The sequence below is a fragment of the Antennarius striatus genome, chromosome 8 (assembly GCF_040054535.1).
Source record: "Antennarius striatus isolate MH-2024 chromosome 8, ASM4005453v1, whole genome shotgun sequence".
Classification (NCBI taxonomy): domain Eukaryota; kingdom Metazoa; phylum Chordata; class Actinopteri; order Lophiiformes; family Antennariidae; genus Antennarius; species Antennarius striatus.
Genome location: NC_090783.1, coordinates 7,237,032 through 7,255,209, shown reverse-complemented (window position 1 = coordinate 7,255,209; position 18,178 = coordinate 7,237,032). Strand labels below are relative to the sequence as shown.

At 42.0% G+C, this 18,178-nt stretch overlaps 1 protein-coding gene across 1 annotated transcript; it reads right to left on the bottom strand.

Moving 5' to 3' along the window:
- Positions 1-953: 953 nt before the first annotated feature.
- LOC137600832 (solute carrier family 22 member 7-like) lies at positions 954-17,098 on the bottom strand. The gene is made up of 9 exons (XM_068322678.1): positions 16,590-17,098; positions 16,297-16,400; positions 16,052-16,206; positions 15,773-15,941; positions 13,787-13,910; positions 13,553-13,662; positions 13,231-13,445; positions 6,351-6,459; positions 954-6,248 (listed from the first exon to the last, which is right to left on the bottom strand). Exons 1-9 carry the CDS (start codon positions 16,968-16,970, stop codon positions 6,041-6,043), a joined length of 1,575 nt encoding a protein of 524 aa, XP_068178779.1. The 5' UTR covers positions 16,971-17,098; the 3' UTR covers positions 954-6,040.
- Between the last annotated feature and the right edge of the window lie 1,080 nt (positions 17,099-18,178).

Sequence of the window (18,178 nt, the reverse complement as noted above, 5' to 3'; positions counted from 1 at the left end):
CATTGACAGAGAGGAATGACGCGTGAACATCTGCTTTTGTCAGAGAAATCATTCTAATCTGTCAGATATTTTACACACAGAAAAGAACAAAACATAGTTAACGTCCAACAGATAAACTATCTTCATCTCAGTGGCCACATGATGTTTGGAGTTGGTGTTCATGAAACCCTCTTTCAAGACATTGTTGGTCAAACCTCCTACCAACATCTAACAAGTCTGCTTCCCATTATCCATGTCCAGAATAGTACCAAATTACAATACTCCATATGAATATGGAATTTTATTTTGAGACAGGTTTCTTTCAAATTCATGGAATTTCGAAGAAACCTGTTATGTTCTCATGTTTACACTGGATACTTCAATTTGAACATCATGCTCATGTTGAGATTGGGGTAATGACATCATGTCATGCTGTTCGAATGTGGTTGCTTTGTCACTAAATTATCCTTTTATATTCAAGCATTAAACTGGGATTTAAATCTGAGGGAAATGTTAGTCTTTCAGTAAGTGGATGTGAAAAGCTTTGTTTCTGTAATCAGTGGACTTTGATTGTAGTTCAAGACTGTAACGGTCGTATCAGTGTGACATTTGGGCTTTTTCAATGAAAAATAATGCAGGGGTTGTTGGAGCTTGTTCCAGCAGACTACAGGACATTCCAGGTGCACAGGGGAGCCACATGGAAGACCAACCACCATTCACAGACACTCACACCCATGGGCAATTTTGACATGACCAGTTCACCTAAACTACATGTTTTCTGAGATAGGAGGAAACCAGAGAACCTGGAGAGAACTGTCAGGGAAATTCTTCCTGCTAAATGAGAGTTGCTAACTCTCTAAAGAATTACAAGTTACCGACACTGTGTGATCTGTCATTTCTCTTTAATACATACCAGTATGAAGAGCAGAGCACTTTGAGAGTAATGCTTTCAAAATTGTTACAGTTATTTGATCTTTTATACCTGTTTGAAGCCCAACCCAACAACATATTTACATTTTACAGCACACAGATCTTTACCCCGTGGCTACTAAGACCTCATGTCTTCCAGGAAGGATTATCACCTCATGTGATTAATCTTTTCTAGGGTCAGTGATATGTCCCTTACTGCATTAACAACTCTTTAGTCTCAAGCCATTGTAAAATCATGCCAAACCCCCAAAAGGCACAATGACTCAAAACTTTAATGCAAACAATTTCTCACAAAACCCACGCAGACACAAGGAGAACATACAAACTTCACCTGAAAAGAACTTGAACTTGGAGAGCAACAGTGCTATCCACTGCACTACTATGTTGCCTGCAGTTATTGAAATTTAACAAATAATGACTCAGAAATTGGGTTCATAGGTAGAGCACTATTTGCAATATGACAATTTCACAAAACTAGTAAGGCAGGTTTAATCAAGGAAGGAAGGAAGGAAGACTGCTGAGTCCTGCCCTGCTGAGTTGGCTCTTTTGTGTTGAGCCATGTGTGTGTGTAGTGGTTGTTTGGTTTCCCCTATGTAGACATCTGAGCATTCCTCGTTGCATTTAACTGCATGCACCAGATTGCTCTTCTGACTGTGTGGTGTGGGGTCTTTTGGGTGGACCAGTCTTTGTCGGAGGGTGTTGCCCGGCATAAATACACATGAACCTTGTGTTTGTTAAAGATCCTCCTCAGCTTTTCCGACACTCCAGACACATATGGGATCACTATACCATTGTGCTTGCTCTCTTCCATCCTCACTGGGTTGTTCTCCTTTCTGGATCTTGTGTGAGCTTTCACAAAGGTCCAGTCAGGATATCCACAGGTCGTGAAGCAGCAAAACAACCTCAGACCATCACACTATCAAAACCATATTGGACTGTTGGCATGTTTTTTTCTGAAATTATGTAAGTGGTATGAGGTGCACACACCTTCAAAAGAATTGAACTTTTGTTAAGGATTTTCTCAAAAGTCTTGGGGATCATGAAGATGTTTTCTGGCAAAATTGAGATGAGCCTTAATTTTGTTTTTGTTCAGCAGTGGTTTTTATTTTGGAACTTTGCCGTGCAGGCGGTTTTTGCTAAATGTCCTTCTCATGGTGGAGTCATGAACACTGACCTTGAAAGTGGCCAATGAGACCTGCAGTTCTTTGGATGTTGTTGTGGGGTCTTTTGTAACTGTGGATGAGTAATTGCTGTGATCTTGGGGTAATGTTGTTTGGCTAGCAACTCCTGGGAAGGTTTACAACTGTTCTATGTTTCAGCAGTTGTGGGTAATGGCTCTCACTGTGGTTTGCTGGAATCCCAAAGCTTTAGAAATGGCTTATTGTATTGTATTATATTTTCATACAAGTACGATACAAAAGTTTTTTGAGGCATTTTTTGTGTTGCACTTGAGAAGCAGCTCCCAATACTATTGTACTGTGCATTGTTCAATTAATTGAATATAATTCTAATGTGCCTGAGTGTTCAGTGAATTGGTTACAATAAAGAAAAACATAATGGTTTACAGGCTGTCGGCCTATTACAAAAGTACAGTATTGCGCCAAACAGTTGTTCCCAAACAGGTGGAAAGGGCATCACAGTCAAAAACTTGGAATCAAGACTTTCTGGTGAAAATCTGAACTTGATAGGTAAATAGTAAAATACAAAGATACATCGTCAATACCTGCTTCTTCTGCTGTCGCAGGTTGCAGGGTTGCTGGAGCCTATCCCAGCGGACTCAGGCTGTGAAGCAGAGTATACTCTGAGTACACCAGTGCACCATGGTGGGTAAAATACATATTTTACAAATCTGTGACAATACCACGAAAGGTCATGAATCAAAAATGATTGAGTTGACTGTCACTGCTGCTCTATATCTGTGTTCTCTGGCATGCACTTGTTTCTGGCAGCATACTGGTGACGTTTACCCCCACCACAGCTACCGAGCACAGCACAGCTTGAGGTAGGTTGGCCTACCCCTCATCCAGTAAGAGAATGAAAGGAGATACAACTGTTACCAAATTGACCAGGAAGTTGCTGTAACCAGTATAATCTGACATAAAAACCATAATCTACTCATTCTGTTGTGTTGATGCTATGATCCGTCTTGCTCTTAACTCTGATTGACTCAGAAAAACCATGACACTGTCACAGATTTACTGTACACCCACCTTTTGAAGGCAGATTTTTGTTATACAGGGCGATTCATGGCTTCACCATAGTAGGATCATAAATTGGCGAGAGCAGATGAAACAACTTGTCTCTTTTCTAGATGACATATAAGTTAATATTGTACTGACAGTGAATTAACCTTTGACTTTTCCACTGTGAATTACTATGTGAACTTTATTGCAGTACAGTAATGGATCTCCAACAGGACTGAAAATACAGCTGCTGCAAGCATAAACCCCATGGATATAATGACTGTTCTCTGTTCAGTTTCTATTAGCACAAACAAAATCTCACACAGACAACACACAGATTTAACAAATTTAAAAAAATCACAACAGATTCACTGTTGTGGCCAAATCAAACAAATCAAAGTGGTGTTAATGAACATCATTCCTGCATTTAACTATGCATAAATCAGTAAACTGCAATAAAGCGTTTGCAATAATTTGCAATGAGTCTTGCACTACACTGTAAAATAATTTTGGCCCACTCAGCTGTGCAGAATCATAATTCAGCCACATTGGTGGTTTTCTAACATGGACTTCCTTTTTAAGGTCATACCACAGCATCTCAATAGGATTCGAGTCAGGATTTTGACTAGGCCACTCCAAACACTTCATTTTGTTTTACTTAATCCCTTCAGAGGTGGACTTGCTGGTGTGTTTTGGATCATCATCCTGCTGCAGAACCCAAATTAATTTCAGCTTGAGGTCAGTAACAGATGGCTAGACATTCTCCTTTAGGATTTTCTGGTATAGACAGCAGATATCATGATTCCATTTATCCCAGCAAGTCTTCCGGGTCATGAAGCAGCAAAACAACCCCCGACCATCACGCTATCAAAACCATATTGGACTGTTGACCTGTTTTTTTCTGAAATTATGTAAGTGGTATGAGGCACACACACCTTCAAAAGAGTTTAACTTTTGTCTCGTCAGACCACAGAGGATTTTCTCAAAAGTCTTGGGGATCATGAAGATGTTTTCTGGCAAAATTGAGATGAGCCTTAATGTTGTTTTTGTTCAGCAGTAGTTTTCATCTTGGAACTTTGCCGTGCAGGTGGTTTTTGCTCAATGTCTTTCTCATTGGCTTTATAACCTTTTCCTGGCTAACAGATCTCAGCTACTTTGTTTCTTATTTGTTCCTGAAATTTGGATATCGGCATGATGTTTGACTTTTGAGGCTCTTTTGGTCTATTTCACTGTCATGCAGGTCCTATTGAAGTGACTTCTTGACTAGGAACTGGTATGACAGTAATCAGGCCTCTGTGTGTGTTTAATTCAGGTGTGAAGAACCGAAGGATTTTTCTTTTCCCTTAATAATAAAATCTTTCATTTAAAAACTGCATTTTGTGTTTGCTTGTTTTGTCTTTGACTTTTTAAATTTCTTTGATCATCTGAAATACTTACGTAAACATGCAAAAAATAAGAAATCAGAAAGGGCCAAACAATACAGTACAGTACAATACAATTCAGCACATATCAGTTCTTTGGATTTGGCAGTGTCAGACAGTGACTAATGTACAATCCAAAATATCTCCAGGGTGCTTGAGTAATTGAGAAACAATAATCATTTACATACATTTAAAATGTTTATGTGGTTGTATGTGGCTCCGCAGTGCACTGACATCGCACCTGGAATGTACCATGCCTCACACCCCCAGCAGTGACGTGCGGTCAGGGGAGGCAGGTGAGAGGCACGGCCTCACCTGCCATCGTGAAAGAAAAAAAAATTAAAAATGGAAGAAATAAATTAAATGGATATATTTATCCAGTGATGCGTATTATAAAGTTATTTTCTATTTAACATCACCAATTTTAAGTTATTTTCACTCAAAATCGCTGAATTTTCATTTACCGCTGAAATACAGAGCAGAGACCTGCGGTGAGGCACCAACCAGCCGTGCCTCACCATGGATTGTACAATGACTCAGCTAGCAGTGCTGGCATGCTATACAGTGAGTAATGCTAACTCTCTATGTGTCGCTATTAAAATGTTCAAACACATTTGCTCTATGAAGTAAATTTCCATTATTTAGATAATATATATAATGTATAGTGTTTTTTTGTCAACAACTGCATGTGTGTAACGTCTTTCTTGAGTTGAGCAGTCCTGAAACCGCTGTAAAAAGGCAGTAGGTGAGGCCCGCAGTTGTCGCGCCTCATGGTATGGGGAGCTGGTGATCGAAGGGATTCGGCCAAGGATTCCTCTTCCTAGGCTGTAGAAGAAGTGACAGCAAACTACAGCTATGCATCTGTTTTCCCCTTGCCTTGCCTTACTACAAAAATGGAGGATTTACATATCTCAACTCAATTTTTTTCCGCTGCTTTTGTTCAGAAGGAGCAGCGCATGGACTTCATTTATAAGTAAACGTAACTTGTAAACAAACATGTAGGTAACAACATAACGTCTTTTTTTTAATCAAATGTGCGTTTGTGTTGAGTGTGTGTTTGTTTGTACGTAAATAATTCAGGTATGAGACTTGAAAAATAACCCACTCACTGTTGCTTCTTAAATTGTGAATAAGCTAGACTGTAGGTTCATGTGTTTGTAAATCTAATTATGATGAAATCAGTGCCTCACCAGCCATGAACCTCACTGCATGTCACTGGCCCCCAGTCAGCTGTGATAGGCTCTAGCACCCCACGTGCCGCGACAGCGGAAGCGGGTATAGAAAATTAATGAATGAAGTTTATGTGATCTATTGACTGGCAACCTTTTGGCATATTATTACAACAGAATATGACTCAATGTGAAAACAGTAGTTCTCATATACCAGGAAAAGATTTTACAAAGGACTGTAAAATAGAAATAGAATAAACGTGAACTTGAAACAGTTTTAGACATGTAAATCACCAGGTGAAATCCATGCAGACAAAACCAAAACCAGTGAAACAGCCATGAAATGTTGGGACCACTATCACTTCTGCTCTATATCATCTATGGTCTCTGGCATACACTTGTTGGAGGTTTCTGGCAGCATACTGGCGATTATTACTCCCAGCACAGCTGCAGAACACAGCACGGCTTGAGGTAGGTCCTTCCATACCTCATCCAGCAAAAGAATGAAAGGAGCCAAAGCTGTTCCAAATCGACTAAAAAAGCTGTTGCAGCCCGCACCAGTCTGCCTAAGTAAAAATAAAAAATATTGCTCTTAACCACATAGGGGACTAGAATCATTGCTGTGGATTCCATGAATGTAAGGAAAAAAGACATTTAATCATTCTTACCTTAATACAGTGGGATAGAGCTCTGCAGTGTAGAGTACAATAGTTGCAAAGCCTGCTGCAGAAAATCCTTTTCCAATAACTGCTATAACCGTTATGACCAGTGACATCTCTGGAAAAAGGACAAAATTAACAAAAATGACAATTTTGAAGTTATTGATTATAGTATCGGTAGTACATGAATTCCTAATGCTGTATATTTGAGGGGATGAGCCCCCCCCTCCCCCCAGCTGGGAGGGAGGCAAAATATGCACACATGTTCAGAAACAAAAAGTCAGGCTAAAGCAGTACGTTTTGTAGCTATCTGAAATATCGGAGCCACTTTGGTTGGATGTCCAAAACCAAATTTATCTCATGAGAAGCTTCAACTGGTTAGAACCTGTGCCTTCATTTCCTAATCAAAAGATGCATCTTCAGAATCTACTGCTCTGGCTTGTTAGCCCAAATACTGCACTGCCCTCTCTCTCTGATCGGGGTGGTGATTAACAATACCTTCAACCCCGTCCTCCGCCAGGCTAACCCAGTTAAAGAAGTGATTGTTGGAAATTCCTGATGTCTTACACGTTATCGTGATGTTACGTTACGTCATTGCAATATTTATTTTAGTCAGGCACCTATTTTCTAAAAAGATGGCGCTGCACTAGTAGCGACTGATTACGGCAGCTCTCCCACAACGGTCTTTGTTTTCCTTTCTTTTAACTGTTTTTCTTACTTCTTTTTCATTTATTTTTTTAAGTAACTAAGTAGTGTGCCATGGAGACCAGATTTGTTGTACTCACGCTGGTCTTCATGCTGTTTTTTACACTGGTCACGACCGTGTCTGTGGACCCCGTACGTAGCCCTATAGTTTACAGTAGGGATCAGCTGTTGGCCCTCCGTAGCAACGCGGTGCTTCCCCAGGAGAAACCCGACATCCCCCAGGAGCTGAGGAGGGGGAAGCGGGGAAAACGTGCCGGAGTTGCGCGCAGGGCCAGGAGGAGGAAATTCAGACCTCCTGTCCATCATCATGGGGAACGTACGATCTCTCCCTAACAAGATGGATGAGCTGGCGGCGGTGACCCGGCATCAGAGGGACTTCCGTGAGTGCAGCGTAATGGTGTTTACGGAGACATGGCTGAGCACGACGACTCCGGACACAGCCGTTCATCTCGACGGATTCAATCTGGTGCCGGCAGACAGGACGAGAGAGAGCGGGAAGAGGAAAGGAGGAGGGCTGGCAGTGTTCGTGAATGATCAGTGGTGTAACCTTGGACACATCACTGCGAAGGAGTGGCACTGCTTCCGGGACATTGAACTGTTGGTGGTCGGCGTGTGGCCGTATAATCTGCCACGGGAATTCTCGCACGCTATCGTGATAGCTGCGTATGTCCCCCCCCTCTGCCGATGCGGATGCAGCCTGCAATGTCCTCCACTTTCTAATGAGTGGGCTGCAGACACAGCACCCACAGGCCCTCATCCTCATCTCTGGGGACTTTAATCACAACCCCCCGTCCTCCACTCTGCCCACCTTCACCCAGTATGTTACTTGTTTCACCAGAGACAGTAAAATACTGGACCTGTGCTATGCCAACACCAGGGAGGCATACATCTCATCACCCCTCCCCCCTGGGAAGATAAGACCACAACCTGGTTCATCTCCTGACCGTCTACAAGCCTCTTGTGGAAAAACAACCAGCTGTGTCCCGCACTGTGAGGAGATGGTCCGACGAGGCTGAAGACGCTTTGAAGGACTATTTCCACAGAACAGAGTGGGATGTTTTCTGTGATTCTCGCGGGGAGGACATTGATGGTCTCACAAACACAGTCACTGATTAAATTAACTTCTGTGTGGATAACACCGTACCCACCAGGACTGTACAGTGTTATCCCAACAACAAACCCTGGATCACCCCTGACATTAAGGCCCTTCATATGGAGAAGAAAAGGGCCTTTAAGTCTGGAAACAAGGACGAGCTGAAGGCTGTCCAGAGGGAGCTGAGGTGGAAAATCAGAGATGGGAAGAACATGTACAGGAGGAAGATGGAGGACCAGCTGCAGCAGAACAATGTCAGCGAGGTGTGGAGAGGCCAGAAGACCATCTCAGGCCATAAAGAACCCGACCGCCAGGTCACTGGGGATCAGAAGTGGGCAGATAACCTGAACAGATTTTTCAATAGATTCGATCAGGCATCCACCCCTCCCCGAGCCCAGCCCTCCACGCTGCAGCCCCCTCCTCCTCCTGCCCCTCTCCAACAACACCACATCTCATATGTGAATATGTATATCTCATATGTTGCACATGTTAATATGTATGTATATTACTTAAGTATTTATGTATGACCCCCCCCCTGCTGCCACAATCACACAAATTTCCCCACTGTGGGACAATAAAGGATTATTATTATTATTATTATAATTATTATTATTAGGACAGCTGAGATGCCTAAGCCGCGGGTTGGAGATAGTTAGCGAAAGAAATGATACATGGAGGCTGTTTCCCCGGCTAAACCGAGGCATTCATGCAGTTAAGTTCTGTAATGCTGCTGAAAATTTATTTAAACCCTGAAGGGTGATGCAGGCCCTTCAGCGACAATATGGGCAGTCACACCAGCGCACACAAAGTGAGATTGCAGCAATCCTGAACACTCCAGACCTCAAAGCAGGGGACTCCAAAGCCTTCCAGATATTCACCCTTAGTATTGAACTGCTAGTAGGAATTCTGACATCGCTAGAGGGCTCTAATGGGATGGAAGTGATGTCGACTGACATCAACTCCTTAATAAACTCCTCAAACAGTTAAGCACCTACAGACTCATGGTTGCCTCAGCACCAACAGCCTCAACCCATACAACCTTCGGGACCTCTCTGAGTGGCTCTAGGTCAAGGCCGAAGCACAAAAACTGTCGTCAAAAATGGCACAGCACCATCACATTGAAGGAGCGCAATCCCCTAAGCGAGACAAACAGGCTCCCATAGCAAAACCACATAACCAATCCATCTCAGTCTACCACAGCTATGACAATCCGTGGTAGACTATGATATATGTGATGAAGGTGTGACATCTGTTATATTAACATGTCCAATAAATAAATAAATAAACAAACAAATAAATAATCCAAGACTCACAACTGCGAGCCCACAGGGGCACTTCAGTCAGAGGTGAAGCAGCAGAAACCTAAGCGGATGTGCCTCTTTTGTAAGATTGATGAGCACTATCTGTCACAATGTCTAAACATCATCCAGTGTTCACTGGAGGAGGTTGAGAAGTAGATAAGAGACGGCAAGCAATTGTCATAATTGTGGTCGCACTAACCACGTAGAGCAGTCCTTCACCCTAAAGAAATCATGCAGTAAATGCCAAGAGATTCACCTCAGAGTGCTCCTCGCCAAGCTGGGTTAGCCCATCTGTCTCATCACGCCAAAGGATCGAGTCTCCCTTGTTATCTCTAAGGCAAAGAGGAAAGGTGTATCTCTAGGTGGTGCCAGTTATTATATGCCATAAAAGCAATTCAATAGAAACCTATGCACCTATGCAATCCTTGATGACGGGGCTGTGTGCACAATAATTCTGCCAGCTGCTGCTCGACACTTGGGACTAACGGGCAAGGTCGAGTCCATTTCTCTGCAGACAATCTGCCAAGACACAGAACATCTTACTAGTGCATCAATATACTTCCTTAAGCCCTACTCACAAAACCCTCAGAACAACATCTGGTTAAGGGTGCCTTTTAGCTGGTCAACTAACCCTGTCAGAACAGTCCTACCCCATGAGAGCACTTCGAAGGCATTATTGCCACCTGCAGACGCTCCAGCTACAGAATTTCAGTAAGGTGCAGCCACTACTGCTAATCAGTGCAGATTGCACACACCTGATCGCAGCCTGAGAGCCTGTCAGGTGTGGCACCAGAGGTGGACCAGCAGTCACTCACACAGCACTTGGCTGGGCTCTCCAGGGCCTTGAGGGTCGCGTTTTTCAAATAACTTCATGCTACTTCACTGCTCTCAAGCCAGTGCCCAACAAGCCCTACCAAAAAGTTGACCGTCCTTCACAGCATGACGATCCCCCATTTCGGAGCAAATGCCAAGTAGTGAGATCCTATACAAAGCAAGAAGCTGTGAGCATCCTGGAAGCACGAACCTCATGGATGAAAGACGGCAACACACTCTGAGGAAAAATCCAAGACCTGACAGCTCACACCTGGCTATGTAGACATAGCCAACAATCCAACCGATGACCTCACCCGGGACAAGACCTGGGCTGACCTGGCAGCTACAAGTCGGTGGATACAAGGTCAATCATTCCTCCAGGACACACCTGACAGATTGTCATGACGTCCGGTTACCTGAGACCAGTAGCATGCCTCATCCAGTTGCCAGCTGTTTCAGACAAGGATGCTGATTCTAGGGAACGCTGAACCAGTGACTATTTTAGACCCTTAAGGAATTTACTTTGTTGCAGAAAAGCCATGCCATTCATTGGGCGGCTGTTGGAAATTCCTGATGTTTTATACTTAATCGTGATGTTACATTACATTACAATGATCATATCAAACGCACTGCTGTACTTCAGTGATGAGGCCCTGGAGAGGGAGCTGTTGCGACATGGTTGGCTTCTGACTCCTATAAATACATTCCCGGTTGGCGGTACCACTGACCCAATGGCATGTTATGCCTTCCAGAGACAGGTTATGATGATCTCTAATCAGATCAATGAAGAGCTGAACATCATGCTCATGTTTAAAATTAATTACTGTGATTACAAGGTTTATGTCATCAGTAAGAGCATGACATGTTTCCGGAGCGGGAGGGAGTGAAATCTAATCCACCACTGTCTGGAGGGAGAGGGTGGGCGCCGGCCATCAGCTGCCGTGGGGCAGGTGGCTGCAACCGTGGTGGGTCTGGCGGCTGAGGCCGCTATGCAGCTGGCTGTTGTGGTTCCCTTAGAGCCGGTGGTTGCAGCTTCTTTCACGGCTGTGGCATCCCCCAGTGCTGTGACCCGGGTTCCGCAGCCACGGAACCCGGCCATGGGTTTCCGACATTTGGGGTCACCGACTGCCGACCCGGAGCTGCAGAATAACACGCAGGATACAGGTGACGGCACAAAGGTTATTCAGTTATTCAGTTATTCAGGTGGCTGTAGTTTCTGTGGCAGCTTCCAGTGCTGCAGTCCTGATTTTGCAGTCGCAACCTTGTGAGGTTCCAACTCCATCCCTGGCTGAATCGCCGGACATCAACCCAGAGGCCACGGGTGACAGAACAAACGTTACAGTCGCCGGACACCAACCCGGGGCCACAGAATAACATGCAGGACACGGATAACAGCACAAAGGACAGAGTGATTTGGTGGAGGCTGAGGTGGCCACAGAGACAGCTGCCAGGATGGTAGAGTCTCAGCTGGAGAAGTAGGAAAAGATAGATAGACGAAGAATTATTAAAGAATGCTCCTAAAAGAAATAACACTGACACAAGAAAGAATCAAGTTAAGAAAATTGCTGAAGAAACACCTGAGACACCTACTGATATAAGTAGCTCTGAGAACAGAAATGAAATGAGTCTGAAAGAAGCCGTAACAGAAAAACATGATTCACAAAAGATTTAAAAAATTACTGCAAGACACAAAAGGTTCAAGGGCCAAAGTAGAATTTTTTCCCCCTGATCTCAATATGTTTCCTCGATAGCATCCGTTTTTATTTAAAAATCTGGAAGTACGTGACCAACCAGTTTTTACCAGCAAAGAGGTTTTTAGATTGAAGAAACTAATGACAAAAGTAAAAAGCATGATTGTGGAGAACGAATAGTTGGTTTTTGACTTTTTTCTGCTTTTTTTTAAACCTGTGTTTTAAGTCCTTGTTTGTTTGTTTTTAATTCCTAGTTAACATGTGTGGTTTAAAACTGGGTACATTGAATGTGAATAAAGCAGGGGAAATAGAGACAAGAGCCTCTGTTTATAGTTCGATAAATGTTAAAAAGTTACAGTAGATGTTTTCTTTGTTCAGGAAACACACATTACTGTTGAAAATCCTACCATTGTTTATTTTTGAGATGTGAATTCCTTGGATCTCTTTTGGATTTTGTGTCAATGTGATTATCTTGTAATTTAGCTTTCATGGCTAAATGTGATGTTAAAAATAAAATTTCTCTCTCTTTCTCTGTATTTTCTTTATCTGTCTTACTGATCGTCTCTTTCATTGTATTGTGAAAATAACTGAGTAGCATATAGTGTTTAATGAGTGGCGGCGTTAACATGACCCCAGACCAACCTACTTCACTCATGAGAAGGACGCAAAAAAAGTTGATCAGTTAGCAAGTGTGAAATCATAGTCTCATAGCCATATAGCCTTATGTAGGCCTGAATCAATGTTAATTTACGAACTACTGACAACTGATACCTGTGTCTAAGACTTCTTTTCAATGGGAAATTCTGGTCTGTATAACTAAACACAACAGGAGTTTCTATCATACATCAAACAAAATAAATACATCATACATCATAAATAAAACTTTCCAATTTTAAAATACAAACTTAGAAACCCACATATGAATGCAACATCAATAAACACCACTTTAACATACACGGTTCCATGACCCTTTGCCCTCCATTCTCAAAAACTCTCACTAACCAGCATGATCACTCCCTCATGAGATAAGATGCTTAACCCACTCCTGTGGTTACAAGACAAACACAAGAAAGTTTGTCTTATTTCTGGGAGCTGAATGTGGGTGTTTGTTTTGTCCTCCATTGTGGTGCATTGTTAATGCATCTAATATGTATTATAGCCTATCTCTGGTTCTATTCGAGTAGAAAATAATATTGGTATTGGGGTAAACCAGGCCTCATCAATGATACCCCCCCAAAGGGGTTTAAAACCAAACATATTTTATATAGAATCCTTTGAATGTTTACCTTTAGGTAGGAAAATGTTGGTTCCAAGACAGATCGCGACCATCAGCTGAGTTCCCACCACTGTGGTTCGCCTGCCTATCTTATCCAGTAAGAAGTAAAGTGATATATATGCTGGTATTTCTATTAAAGAATAAGCAAACTGGGTGAAATAGATGTCCAACCAGAAGCCTGTAATGTGGAAGCTGATGGCAAAATATGAAGTTGAAACGCAAAACCTGGGGAACAAGAAAACGGAAACTCAGTTTCATTTAATAGTCTGTTAGGTCAGCACTGTTAATCCACAACCTAAAATCATTGAAACAATGGGTTATTGTATACAGACCACAGTAAACCGGAGCCGAGGGCCAGTCTCCTCATTTTGGGTGTTCTCAACAGATCAAACAAGGAATACGTCTGATCTCTTTTCTCTGTCACAACAATGGCTGATAACGTCTTCAAAATTCAGAGCAGTAGTAGTAATGAACAGGATTAGTAATCATAACAGTGCATAAGAAACCCACCGATTTCTGTTAAGAAACAGTTCTTAACAGAGTTAAGAAACATCTTGAATACTAACCTCCGTTTTAATTGTGTCAATGAAATCCTCTGCTTGGTTCATCTTGGCGCATCTCTTCAAATACGTATGAGCTTGCTCGTGCTTTCCATTGGCTATGAGCCACCTTGCTGACTCCGGAAGCCACCTAATGTTGAAGACAAAGACATTTAAGCAAATTCCCCCTCAGGGATTATTAAAGCATTCTGGTTCTGATTATTACAATGTAATTAAAAAAATAAAATAAACAAATATATATATATATGTGTGTGTGTGTGTGTGTGTGTGTGTGTGTGTGTGTGTGTGTGTGTGTGTGTGTGTGTGTGTGTGTGTGTGTGTGTGTGTGTATATATATATATATATATATATATAGCGTATCTGACTTTCTCTGTTATCTGGTCTAATCAGGACTTGAAAATTTGAATACCTAATTGGCAGTTTCATAAATATTCATATCTCTGTTGTCAATTGCAGATAAATCTATGGTACTCTAGATTTAATCACTTTTGGAATTTTATGTTGTCCCCATATTTAACTCTTCTGGGCTTGCACTAGGAGCTAGTGTGACTAAGCCACTGTGGCTCATTGTAAAAGAATTAAGAAAGCCACAATAAGCCACACTCTGTGTCCAAGACAGTGGCACAGCGCGTGGACGACCAACGCTCGTTGCAGGGGAACATCGGGGGGATACCAAACACAGGGGTGGTCCGGGGGCTCTCCCCCGGGAAATTTTTTTGTTTTCCTGCATTCTGGTGCATTCTGAGGGTAAAATCATCTGTTCAGTTTACCTACAAAAATACACTAAAGACAACAGTTCAAGCTTAACTATCTATATTTCTATCCTACTTTATGTAGGTATAAATGTGAGATTCAACAATTGAAAACTTGTGTTCACTATGTGAAGATTCAGTCATACAAAATATTACCCAATGTTTACTTGTAAGTTTTACTTAGACTAGAAGACATTTTAACTTTGACTTAAACACTTTGATGTTAATAACTTTGATTCTTGGTATTACTCAATGTTTGCTTGTAAGTTTTACTTTGACTAGAAGAGATTTTAACTTTGACCACCACCATCAACACCATTAGTATGCCATAGTTTAGTTTGGTTTTTTTAATTCGATAACATGATTTTTCATTTAAATTTAAAAAAGCATGACAAATAGCAAGCGAGGTGAATACACATTTACATGCATCGCTGGTTATTCCTGCCGGTCATAGGGATCAAAAGTCTAAGATTACAAGAAAATATTGATAATTTCTTTCATTTACCTTCTGATCGGTCTGTCACCACTCCTACCCCCTCTCAGCATTCACCATTTGTTGTTCAATAAGAATTTTAATACAAACTCTCCTATTTAACACTGGATTCTTAATTTCTTTCGATCGATCGTCCTCACCTTGTAGTACACCAATTTGCGGGTTTAGCTTGTAAAAACAGAATTTTAGTTTTTTTTCATTGGACGAGAGGAAGTCATGACCCGAGTGCATATTTAAAGATCGGGAGCGTTCAGGTCACTTCGGCTATTTCTGTCGCCCGCTACTTCCGTCGGCATGCTTCGGCTGTTTCCGTCGGAATGCTTCGGCTCTTTCAGTCGGCTATTTCCGTCAGCATGTGCTGACGGAAATAGCGCCGCGAGCGAGAGAAAAAGTTTGTTATCGCTCGGGGATTTTCGCAAGTCCAAAAAAGTTGTAAGTTTGAGCCTTTTTTCCTAATAATAAGAAGGCCACTGTGGCTACACAAGCTAAAAACCATTTAGCCAATCTGGAATTTACTTCGCCTATGGTGACGTGGTGAATGGCTAGCGCAAGCCCAGCTCTTGGTAGGTGACTACAAAATAATTCAGTTTTGTGTTTTGATAATATTTAGGATTTCTCAGTGATTATCTTCAAACCTACACATACAAGGCAATAAGCAGTAACTGAAATCAGCACACATCCCTACAAGGGTTTACTATACTAGTTGGAGGCTTTGGTTGGAGGAAAAGAGCTGCTTTTTAGTCTTACCTGCACATAGGTAAGACCACAATCAGAGGTAATGTGACACTGACAGTTAGCCATCGCCAGTCAGTCACCAGGTAAGCAATTCCTGCAAATAATGTGCTACCAAATGTCCAGGATAAGCTGTGAAGCACTCCCACCAGTTTCCTATGCTCAACATCTACCCACTCCACAGCTGCAAACAAACAGAGGATTAAAAATGTTTTGTACTCTGTAGACCTGCGTTTGGTTCCTTCTCAGGTAAAATCACCATATGAACTTTACAAAAGAATCTTAAATATTTACATAGGACTGGTGCTATGATGAAGATGCCAGCTGAGGAAAGCCCTGTGAAGAATCTCAACACCACAAACATCACATAGGAAGTAGAGACAGCGGTCACAACACCGAAGATCATTGTAGACATGTAGGACACCAGCATCATGCTCCTTCGGCCAAACCTATGAGGATTCAAGTTACATTTAACACTTCCTTTGATGTAATCATAGGTCAAAGAGGAATAGTTGCAACCAAGCAGCAAAAAGGCCCACCTGTCACTCAGACTTCCAAAAGTAATGGCTCCAATCATCGCTCCGATAAAGAAGATGGTAGCAGTTGCCTTGTTTTTCCCTCGTCTTTCACACACCAAGTCCCACTTGTTCGAAACAATGAAATGAAAAAAAAAAAGTCAGATTGATAAAACACAACACAAAATTTTGACAAGTATGTTGGCTTTACGGTGTGAAAATGACCGGGTATTAAAAGTGAACATGTTCAAAATACAGAAAATGTTTCATTAGTTTAACTGATGTTTTGCAATTTAAATACTAAAAATGTTATTCACCTGTGAGGTCACAGTAGACCTGAGGGTGGTGTTGTCGTACACCCATCCAGTCTGACATGGCACCGTCCGTGCGTCAGGAGAGTTGGAGGAGTTCTGCAGCAGGTGATACTGAGGTTCTGCAAACATTCGACAGGAGCTCGGAGTCCCATCCTCCTGGACAGGAATACTAACAACAAGCTTCTCCTCCATGGATAAATTCCTAAAAACACCTCCATCGTCCAAAGAGCTGAAGTCACAGTGGTGAGAAGGAACGTCCGCGATGAAGTTGTTGAGCATGAAGTGACAGGGAATGGAGAAGCGGCTGAAGAAGATCATCGTGAGGATCATCTTCTGAAATGTTCCAAATCCATTAATTCCTGCTAGAACACTTTCGAAAGTCATTGTGGACTACGGATACGTGCACGTCTGCCTTTGAAAACAGAATGCCTCTCTTCCTTCCAGTCCTGACTGAGACCGGGACGCAAATTCTCCGATCGGACTGTGATTGGTTCTCTTGACGTTGGCACGTTTTTTACGCGACATGCAAAATAAACATATTACAGTACAGTGTTGTAATGCGGGTTATTGTTTTTGCCATGGTAGGATTCCTAATATCCTCATCGACAAGAAGTTAATATTTAACATCACCGACAGATGAAATACACTAGTTTTTCAGTGTCATTGCGCTGCAGGATTTGAATGAAAGTATGACAGCATTCAAGAGGCCACCGTGAATGTGTTTGATCCACTGAAAGAGAGGAATGACATGTGGACATGTTTCTGTCAGTGAGATCATTTTAATCTTCCTGATATTTTACACACAGAGAATTACAAAAAATAGTTTCCGTCCAACAGACCTCCGTGGCTACATGATGTTTGGGTCTACCAACATCTGAAAGGAGGTTTGCTTCCATCATCCTTGACCAGAATAGGATCAAATTACAATGAAGACGGAATTATGTTTTGAGATGGTTCCTCCAAACTCTCTTCTTCTCATATTTCTATTGGACACTTCAATATAAACATAATGCTCACGTCACGATTTGGGCAATGACGTCACGTCATGCTGTTTATAATGTAGTTGCTTTGTCACTACATTGTCCTTTTATGTCCAAGCATTAAACTCAGATAATTTGGGAAAATGTATTTCTTGAAAGTGCAAATTTTTGTGTCTGGAATCATTATACTTAATATATTTGTTTACAGTTAAATGTTTTTGTGGTAGTAATGAATTTGATCCATATCAAAATAATAATTTACCTAAAAATGGTTTTAAAATGTCGCCACTGCCATCTAGGGACTACTGTCAGAACGCCAGGACAACGTAAGCAAGCTCTAACACATCCTCCTTAAAGTCAGGGGTGAGAAGACTACCACTATTTCAAAAGGGTATTTATTATAAGAAACCCAAAATGACTAGCAATGGCTGATGCATTAGGTCTGCAGGGTCTCCAATAGAGCATTCTGTCTCGTCTTGTGCAGAGCTACCTCTCCCTCCCCCCAAATCCCATGATAAAATATTTCCTGGGGATATTTGAAGGTTGGATTACTGCAGAGGCTTCTAGTCAACACGTGGTGTCGATGCTTTGATTCACGTGATTCTCATGTTC